Source organism: Mirounga leonina, unplaced genomic scaffold, assembly GCF_011800145.1.
Source record: "Mirounga leonina isolate KUSES-001 unplaced genomic scaffold, KU_Mleo_1.0 Mir_165, whole genome shotgun sequence".
NCBI lineage: Eukaryota > Metazoa > Chordata > Mammalia > Carnivora > Phocidae > Mirounga > Mirounga leonina.
In genome coordinates this window covers 66,660,422-66,670,973 of record NW_023270415.1, presented here as the reverse complement: position 1 = coordinate 66,670,973, position 10,552 = coordinate 66,660,422, and the positions used below count along the sequence as shown (strand labels likewise).

At 44.4% G+C, this 10,552-nt stretch overlaps 1 protein-coding gene across 4 annotated transcripts; it reads right to left on the bottom strand.

Annotated features, from left to right (window-relative positions):
* Nucleotides 1–361: 361 nt before the first annotated feature.
* TRMT12 (tRNA methyltransferase 12 homolog) lies at nucleotides 362–6,143 on the bottom strand. 4 transcript variants are annotated; one of them, XR_004680561.1, is made up of 4 exons: nucleotides 4,657–6,143; nucleotides 4,428–4,565; nucleotides 1,891–1,919; nucleotides 362–1,458 (listed from the first exon to the last, which is right to left on the bottom strand). XR_004680561.1 is itself a non-coding variant. In XM_035011891.1 (2 exons), exon 1 carries the CDS (start codon nucleotides 6,007–6,009, stop codon nucleotides 4,690–4,692), a length of 1,320 nt encoding a protein of 439 aa, XP_034867782.1. In that variant the 5' UTR covers nucleotides 6,010–6,143; the 3' UTR covers nucleotides 362–1,458; nucleotides 4,657–4,689. The 4 variants fall into 4 exon arrangements, 1 of the variants encoding a protein (XP_034867782.1); XR_004680560.1 differs by having other exon boundaries at nucleotides 4,428–6,143; XM_035011891.1 differs by lacking the exons at nucleotides 1,891–1,919; nucleotides 4,428–4,565.
* Between the last annotated feature and the right edge of the window lie 4,409 nt (nucleotides 6,144–10,552).

Sequence of the window (10,552 nt, the reverse complement as noted above, 5' to 3'; positions counted from 1 at the left end):
TTCATAAAGTTGTGTTACCTTTACTTGAGTTATGAAACTATGCATATATATAGCTTTGATTTAAAAAAATAAAATTCAATTACTAAAAGAGAAACTAGGACAATCTACCCATCTATATCTATCTACCTAATGGTGTACGTGCATCTTTATTGCATGGGCCATTCAATCCAGGAGACAATATGATACGTGTGGGGTGTGTGTGGGTATTCATGTGTGGTATGTATGTGTGGTGTGTCTGTGGTATGTACCAAAATACAGTTTTAACCTCATATTCATTATTTTCTATTTGCCTCTGATTCAACCTTGACCTTTAAAAAGCCAAAGAGACAAGTAGCTATTCTGACAGTTTTTGGCCTCTCTGAAATTATGTGGTTGTTGATCGAGTAACCTGGCAAGTATTATCATATCAAATCAGAAAGATGCCATTGTATTTATTGTTAATATTTTTATATTCAGTTTATAATATAGGTAGGGATTCTAAGCACAATAGTGGTAAGAAATTTTTATGTGCTTTATATGTTGAAATCTTGTGTCAGCTTAAGTACTTGTATATATTTATTATTGCTAGAGTGAATTTCTTCAATGATTGTGAAAGCTAGTAAATTTATACACTTATTATAAACTTCTAAATAGTTAAAAAAAAAAAAGTTACACAAAACACATGAACAACCCGCTCAAGGTACTGGACATAGGCAATGGACAATGATCCATGGGAGATGCAAACCCACAAGGTGAGCCACTGAACTGCTCCATCTTACTGCCTGGAGAAAGTTTCTGGGCTGTGGCTTGAGGGGGAAGCCAGGTGGAGCCCAGGAGACTCCCTGAGGTGGAGATGGAACAGGGAGTCCTAGGAACCCAGGAATGAGTCCAGAGAGTAGAATGCCAGAGTGGAGAGAGCTACAGAGAACTCCAGACATCTGCTGACCATTCCCCTAAAGTAGCAGCTGAGTAATGATCAGTACACACAGTACACACAAAAGGAAACTACCAAAGGCCAAGAAAATGACCGGTTTTATGGCTTGCCCAATTTGAAGTGGTTGCACCCTGAGGCTGTTCAGAATAACATATATTGGGTGTGCCCAGGTGGGAGAAAGTGAATTAAAAATGCTATGTATTTGCCATCATTTTAAATGTTTTTATGTTTAAAACGTATATGTTATACTCTATATCAATATATGCACACAATTTATTTAAATTATGAAGTTAATGAACCAAGCAACTCACGGTTGAGGGAGTTTAATAAAATTATCATTACTGTTTTTTAATCACAACCTCTCCATCAAGTGGGTGCCTTACCCGGCCACTAATACTGACGCTCACAAAGGAAGCCTTCAGCACACATTCCTGGACTGAGGTGACAAACACTCCATGAGCCTCCTGATCCTTTCAGTCTTTTTTCCTTGGTTCCATTAGATGCCTCTTCCTGACCAGGCCAATCCAGCAAGTGCTTGGAGAAAACTGTAATGTAAATGGATATACTCAAGGTGGAGAGAAGGCTTAAGGGACCCTTGTTTTCTTCCATTCACACGTAACTCCGGCTCATTCTTTAACTCTCAGTTGATGCATCCCCACTCCCATCTTCCCAGGCACACTCTCCACTTCCCCCAACCCATACCCCCAAACATGGATGGCTGCCTCCTCTGTGTGCCTGTAAAAACCCGTTTGTCTCAGCACTTAGTACACAGTATTGTTTCTTCTGTGTCCATGTCGCTGGAAGTGATCCCACTGTGGGCAGGACTCAGTTTTTTTTTTTTTTTTTTTTTTTTAAGATTTTTATTTAAGTCATCTCCACACCCAGCGTGGGACTCGAACTCACAACCCTGAGATCAAGAGTTGCGTGCCCTACCTACTGAGCCAGCCGGGCGCCCCTCAGGACTTAACTTTACTCACCTCTGTGTCTCTGGCCCTCATCCCAGTGCCTAACGGAGAAAGGACACAGTACATCCCAATTAATCAATGAGTGGCTTTTCAAAATAAGGACATTCTACTTTAACTACTAAAGCAAATGTACAACAATTCCTCACACCCAAATTGGGAAACGGTAGTTCACCTTCTTTTTTTTTTTTTTTAAAGATTTTATTTGTTTTTTGACAGAGAGACAGCAAGAGAGGGAACACAAGCAGGGGGAGTGGGAGAGGGAGAAGCAGGCTTCCCGTGGAGCAGGGAGCCCGATGCGGGGCTCGATCCCAGGACCCTGGGATCATGACCAGAGCTGAAGGCAGACGCTTAAGGACTGAGCCACCAAGGTGCCCCGGTAGTTCACCTTCTATAAAGACTACTGAATGAATGATTTACTGGGTGCCAGCCATTGTGATGATAGTTAATGTACGTTAACTCATTTAAAGCTAAAGAGTATCCTTCAGGATATGCACAATTGTTAACTCGTATGTTCAGATGGGGAAACTAAATCTTGAGAGGCTGCCTCAGGTCACGGACAAGGGAGCGAAGCCAGGAGGCATACAAGTGGAAACTCAATTCTAGGAAGATAGAACCCATGCCAATCTTCTGGCACCCCTGAGCCCTCAAGGCCTGATGTGTATATCGCAGGGTGAATGAATTCACCCAGGTGTATCTGACTTCAGCGGCCTATCCATAGCTTATGGCAGAAAGGTAACTCCTCAGCCCCTGGACATGTGGCTCCCTGACTCACCTTCCTCATTGCTTCTCCCCTGCTTTCCTTCCTCCCCATATTGGCTCAAGTCCCAGCAGTTTTAGTTTAAGGCTCAAAAGCTACAGGCACACATGTGAGAAGAAACCCAGTATGTAAAAGAGGAGATGATTAAGGCAAACAGGCAGGCTGCCCTGTGGGATGGGAATGGAACAATTAGGCCCCCTTCTGGGGTGGGATCACATGAGAGCTAACATTTCCTGGGGCTATGTACCAGACACTATTCTTTTTAATCCTTATAACAACCACCATCTTCAACACCTCTCTCCCTGCTTCTGCTGTTCCAAACTGATCTAATGACGATGCTCCAAACATTTTCTGAGCAAACTTTTTGCACCTGTTTTTTTTTCTTCCACTAGCATCTGTTTCCACCCCGACTCCAGTTACCAAAATCTTACCCAGTTTTTAAGAGCGGTATCAAACACTACCTCTCTGAAGACTTCCCCATTCTCAGAACTTTTCTTCTCCACCTTTGCACTTCTATATCATGCTATCACTCATATGGTACTTATTGTATTCCAATTCTTTCAGTTTTTGTGTTATTTCTGCTGCTAGGTTGTGAGCTCCTCAGAGACTGGGGCTGTATCTAATGCACCTACAGTTCGTATACACAGCAGGTTCACCGATCCTGTCCTTATTGACACTGTTACAAGGAAAGGGCAAGCAGCTCCAGCCCAACCCCAGCCAGCCAAATGCCAGATACAATCATCATCCCGATAAAGCCACACTTTCCTGTGTTTCCTTCATCAAGGAAACAAGGCCAGACGGCTTCAAAGTGCACCAAAACAAAGCTCTGAAGTGCTTCTCAAAATTAGTCATCCCAAAGGTAATCAGTGATACTCTGCAATTAGTCATTCCAACGGTAAACAATGGGGCTGGCAGACAAGTCATAAGATAAGGTGAGGCTTGAAAAACTGCAGAATATCTCACATTCCCAATAGCTCCTTATGTTGGCCCTGATGTCCACCAGAGAAAGAATATGAAAAGGGAGTCTGAGGCCTGTTAAAATCTAAGATTTTAATTTGAACTTTTAAAATAGCTAGCTTAGGGGCACCTGAGTGGCTCAGTCAGTTAAGCATCTGACTGGTTCAGGTCATGATCTCAGGGCTCCCTGCTCAGTAGAGAATCTGCTTCTCCCTCTGCCCTGCCCCCACCCCTCCTGCTCGTGCGCTCTCTCAAATAAAATCTCTTAAAAAAAAAATAGCTAGCGTATTGCACAGACTTAAGGCTGGAAATCTAGTTTCCCCATAATTTAAAGCAGTCATTCTTAATCTCTTTTCTACAACAACAAACATAATATGTAAGACGCCTCCCCAACACTCATTTAGGAATGCTAAAGGGAATGAAGTTAATACAATAGAGTAATTCTTAAACTCTTCCTTCCCTAATTTAGTCAGTCTTTGTAACAAAGCTGCACCATTTGAGTGCTTTGATTTGGACTGTGTTGCTTAGTCCCATGGATTTCATATCTCAAATCCATCCACTGCCACCACCCTAGTCCAAGCCACTGCCATATCCTCCCTGGCCAACCACAGAAGCCTCCTCGCAGGTCTCCCTGCTTCTACCCTGGCCCCACTCCGGTCGATTTTCCACACTGTAGCTGGAGTGATTTTGGAAACAGCACTGTGTCCTTCACTCTAAAATAACCAATGCCCTGTGTACAACTGCTTATTAGACAACAGCCAATGAGACCATTCACAGACACCCTCACTTTGCAAGTAAGGAACTACAAGGCCAAAAGAATATTGGAACCACGTACCCAAGGTAAGACAGGACTGAGGTCAGAATTCATTGTACAGGCCTCATCTCAATAAGCCATACTGCTTCTCCCAGACATGTAGTTCGTTCTCAGTGTGTTAACGGAAGACAAACAAGATGACTTGTACTGATCTAGAGCCTGCTTTCAGGGACACAAAATATTAAAATAGGTTGCCAGGAGAAAAGAGGGGTGAGAACCCCGCCTCAACTTATGTATTAGGGTCACTCACATGTAGATCCTTGTGGCTCAGGATCCACCTTCTCTAGCCAACTAGAGGACAGGGGCGGCATTCCAAATCCAGCACTATATGATCCACGTGGGGAGCATAGGATTTCACTGGTTGGATGTGCAGGATTTGTGTCTTCCATGGTGTCCCGTGCACCTGCTGAAGAAGGGTGGCAATACGAGTTTCTGCAGATTCCGCCCACCTCTGCCACTCTGGTTTGGTGGCTGCTGACAGCGTTCTTCTCCTAGAACCCGTGGTTGCTCCATTTGTACATTGGTTGGTGATAATTTGCTGAGGATAAGGCCGATGCTCCTTCTCCACTTCACTGCTTCCAGGAGGCTGGAGATTCTTGCCTGGGTAAGATTCCACATTTTGGTGGATATGCAAAATGCCCCCTGCATCCCGTCTTAGCACTTGGCAGGCAATGGGCCAGCCTTCTTCAGAACTGGGAATCAGTCCCAGGTTCACCCTGTCCGCAATGTTTGAGAGCTTCAGTTTTCTGTTATCCCCAAAGTGTATTTGGCACCGATCTGCCACTCCATTGACATCAAGGTTCTTTCTCAGAGCAACTACAGCATGGGGGTTCCACTCACAGGCATGGACGAAGGTAGCACCAGCATGGACTAGGAAGGGCAATGTAAAATAACCAATCCCTGCATAGAGATCCACCAGCACTTCTCCAGCACAGGGCAGCGATGCCACTCGAAGCTTCTCAGTGATGTTTCCGAAGGAGAACATGCACTGGGTCACGTCAAACTTATATCGGATCCCATTATCCACATGCTCTACCCAGCCATGGTCGCCCAGCAGCAGAGTCACTGCTGGTGTTCGAGTGCCGTCTGGTGATACCCGCCCTCGTTTGGCCACACGATGGACGCCAAGTGCAGACGCAACAGTCTCCCAGAGGTCTGGTTCCAGATTTTTCCATCGCTTGGCTTGGAAACAGTCCTCGCTCAGCAACAAGAGGTCACCATGTCGTTGCCAAGATCTGGGCAAATCAGCCTCCAACTCAGGTGACCACGTCACCCCCCGGCCCTCTACCCAGCGACTCACTTCAAGACACAGCCTTTGGGCAGGTGAACAACCTTGGGCCTTCTTTGAGGGAACAGGATCCAGGAGCTGCGTTACTATACAGGTGCTGCCTGGAGCCACACGATCCCTCAGCTCTTGAAGGTGCTGCTCAGGGAGAGTCTCTCCCAGCACGGGCAGCGCCACCGTGCCATCCGGCATCTTTTCTACCCGGTGCCGTCTATCCAGGAGTTTCTGCTTCTCGAGATACTCCCTGTATCGCTGGGTAAACCGAGGCTCAGTCACAACCGCGACAACAGCCGCAGGCTTCCCACCTTCCCCTTCCATGTTGCTGGCCCCACATCCTCTCGGATTCCCTCCGTGAGACTCTCTCTGACTCCACTCACCCGGCTCGGCATTACCGACCGCGGCTGCAGGAGGAGCGGCGCACACGCCCGGGAGCCGGTGTCGGAAGTGACGTTAAACGGACAGGCCGGAAGTAAATATTGAGGCGCCCGTTGGCAAGTAGCGTCGCCGTTGCCGTGGTGAAGCCGCGGCTGCCATCTTTGTTGTGGTTGACGGTTAACTTGATGCCGCCTAGCAGAAGATGAATAATAACAAGGAGTTCTGTGGGCTTAAAGACGTCCAGTTAATCGGTATCCTCCAGAACCCTCGTGCACTGTCTTCAGTTCTGCTCACGAATCCAAAGAGACAAGTGCACTTAGAATGATGGGCTGAATTTGGAGAAAGGCTTCCCATAGTCTCATGCTGCTCTCAGGTCAGTGTCAGTGGCCACAGCATTTGCTGAGAGTGAAGGGTCAACTATAGCTTCCTTATTCCCTTTCCCTGTTAAGATAGTCGTAACCCTCTCACTGTCCTGAAGTATAAAAACAAACAAACGAACACAAAAACCCCACAAATGTTCGGAAGTCAGAGGATCTGAGTAAATCATATCACCTCTCAGAACCAAAATCGTCACCTGTAAAATGAGACTTAGGTTAACTTTCTCAGATGATTGCTACGACTGAGATATTATATATAAAACGCTTTGAACAGTGACTAGCAAAGAGTAGATACTCTAAAGAGATATAATGTGATAAGTTGAAGTGGTTAGATAGTAGATATTAAATACCTGTTGGAATGCTTTGATAAACTTAATGAGGACAACAAGGAATTCCGCTACACCTAAATGCAAATAATGTAAAATAAGAGTTGGAAAGAAGCCCTGTTCTTTCTACTTACCTCCCGCCATTCTACACATTAGAATATTGAGACCCAGAGAGTTAACATTAAGTTCCCTAATTCAGGTCTCTGTGTATGGGAGGCATAAGGCTATGGTTAAAACAGTTTCTTGTTTCTTGACACCTATTCAGTATCAATCAGAGTTGTTGTTGTTGTCAGTTTGTCTCTATGTTTATTTTTTTAAAGATTTTATTTATTTATTTGACAGAGAGAGACACAGCGAGAGAGGGAACACAAGCAGGGGGAGTGGGAGAGGGAGAAGCAGGCTTCCTGCCGAGCAGGGAGCCCGATGCGGGGCTCGATCCCAGGACCCTGGGATCATGACCTGAGCCGAAGGCAGACGCTTAATGACTGAGCCACCCAGGCGCCCCAGTTTTGTCTCTCTGTTTAAAATTCAGATTCCATGGAAAAAATATCAAGTGGGACAGAGTAGAAGACCCTTTTGGTGCCCCATATACCTTTGGGACTCGTCATTCCTGTATATGCCAATCCAATGGCTTCTAACTAAACCACTTAGGAGTCTGCCTGATGGCTTTCTCTGCTCACCAGATTTGGCTTAACATATGTCTAGGGGAGGCTGGAAATGCTGGGGAATTACTGCCCACCCAACCCCCACCTCTTGAGAGCATTGCTCAACCAGCAACCGATGGAATTTGGTGAATAAATTTCCCAGCTTCCACACACCTTAGTTGGAATACTTTTTTTTTTTTATAAAGATTTTATTTATTTATTTGAGAGAGAGAGAATGAGAGACAGAGAGCATGAGAGGGAGGAGGGTCAGAGGGAGAAGCAGACTCCCTGCCGAGCAGGGAGCCCGATGCGGAACTCGATCCTGGGACTCCAGGATCATGACCCGAGCCGAAGGCAGTCGCTCAACCAACTGAGCCACCCAGGCGCCCTAGTTGGAATACTTCTAAGGTATGTTCTAAACTGTCTCCCAGTGTTCTCTTAGGACTTCAGTTTTTCAGTAATTCTCTCTATGTCACGCACGTTCAATTTCTCTTTCTCTTTCTCCCGGATTATTCCCAAAACACTGCCACTTGCCATCTTTAACGACCTCCCTTGATTCTTCACTTCTACTGATATTTTCAAGTTCATATTTCCCACCACTCCATATCTACCACTCCCAATTCCAGTACCATTTGTGTCTTTAATATCTCAACTTGGTGTCTAATAGGCGACTCATACTTAATATGTGTCAAACAGGTTTCTTTCTGCCACTGTTCCCATGTATATAATAGTACCATATTATCCAGCATCCAACAATTTACTCAAACACACAGTTGAGAAACTATCTCTAATCACCTCCTGCTTCCCACATTTTCCTCAACTTCCTATAGGTATTTGATGATTAACTGTCAGGTGTTTCCATACGCTATATACTCCATATACTTTTATAATCCAAAGTATATAATAAATTGGTCTACCTCTTTTGATCTCCCTAGCCACCTTCTGGGACATAGATTACTGCAGCTGCCTTCTCACTGGTTTCTCCTTTAGGACTCTTACCTTCCTTTTTTTCTCTACATACCAATCAGGATGAGAATTTTCAAAACATTCTGATCCTATCTCTCCCTACTGAAACAGTTCCTGCCTACCCATTGTCCAAAGAGTAAGCTCCTAGCCCACCAGACTATGCATGATCTGGCTCCTAAATCAGCCTGAGACTGAAAATAGGCCATGCCTTTTCTCATGGTTTTACCTTTGTACTCACCATTCCCTTTGTCTGAAATGCCCTTCCCTCAAATGATGGAATGGCTGGGGATTTGCCTGAAGGTCATCTTCTGGTGGGGCTTTCATTCAATTCAACACTCTCTTTTCCCTCCACTGTTAGGTCTACTTACTGTTTGTTAATTTTAGGGTGCTTGTGTGGCTCGGTCCATTAAGCCTCTGACTTGGGCTCTGCTCATGATCTCAGGATCATGATCTCAGGATCATGTTCTCAGGGTCATGATCTCAGGGTTGTGGGATCAAGCCCCGCCTTAGGCTCCCCGCTCAGTGGGGAGTCTGCTGAAGATTCTCTTCCCTGTCCCTGTCCCTCCGCCCCTCCCCTGCTCATGCTTCCTCTCTCTCTCTCAAAACAAATAAATAAATCTTTTTAAAAGATACTGTTAATTTCTCCTTGATTGCTATTTGTTTACTCTTAAATGTCTGTCTTCCCTAGTAGCAAATAATTTTCTCATAGGCAAGGAATGTTCTTTTTCTGTTTGCTGCTATATCCCCAGCATCTTGTATAGTTTCCAGTCACAAGTCATTGCTTGGCAATGCTATAGTAATTAAGAGAATGACTGCTTGATCACCAGGAGACCTGAACATGTTTGTACCCATTCAAGCAGGAATCCATTCCATGAATGTAGAATGATCAGAAATTCAAAGGATTGATAAACTAAATACTCCTTACTGTTTTACTTAACCTACAGATGAAGGTTAAATGAATTATGGTACATCCTTTAGATGGAAATAATAAACAGTTGTTATGATTATAAGAAATATTAATGACACAGGAAGTTACTCCTTGTACAGTGTTTAGTTGCAAAATATACAACTATGCCTTAGATGGTATTTATTTAAACAAGTTTATGAGGGTAAATGTGAACAGTGATTCATAGTGATTCCCTATATGTGATGCGATTATAAGTGATTCCATTTTCTTTTGTATATTTTTCTCTAGTTACAAGTTGCATGTGATGAACAAATGTTATCTTTATATCTTAGAAAAATCTTTAGAAAATCCTTGAGGCAGCAAAAAAGTTGTTTTCTGGGTCCCCTACAAATGGAAACTCCCTTTCATTTTATTTGTAGTGGGAGGTGAGAAAAGTCGTATCTTACAAAGTGTTTTTTCTCTAGGTTTCCTTCTGTTCCAAAGTCAGTTTGACACTTTACAACAATAATTAAAATAATGTAGCAAGGACTTTGACCCAGATATAACCTACTATTAACCTGAGCTAAACATAATATTGGGGGATATGATTTGAAAGCTAACTTAATATTCGAGAGTTGGAAACGGTCCTTTAAAAATTGCAGATTTACGAATGATCTCCACTTGTACGTGGCCGTCTTGATCCACCATCCCTCAAGCACGTGACCTCACTTTCCCCACCATTTCCATCATGCGAACTCATTAAAATGACAACAAAGCAGGGCGCCTGGGTGGCTCAGATGGTTAAGCGTCTGCCTTCGGCTCAGGTCATGGTCCCGGAGTCCTGGGATCGAGTCCCGCATCGGGCTCCCTGCTCGGCGGGAAGCCTGCTTCTCCCTCTGCGTCTCTCTCTCTCTCACTCTCATGAATAAATAAAATCTTTAAAAAAAAAAATGACAACAAAGCAAGAGCAACCAACAACAACAATAATAAACAAGTGTGTAGACAACCTGTGAATTCCAACACAGAAGAGGATGATTACTTAGTTAAGGAGAAGTAGGTCAGGGAAATTAACTGCAGAGGGAGAGGGGAGGGTGGGAAAACTTTATCACAAATCGCCTCTCCTGAAGTGGCCAGAATTATTTAATTCCATATGAATTTTAGTCAGGGAGCCCCCAGCTGGAGATGAGTTTGTTACACCTCTTCTTGATGAGATGCCAAACCAAGGGACCGTCCACCTGCCTCTCTTGTGAGAGGCGACATTCAATTCTGCAGCTTTCATGTAGGAAG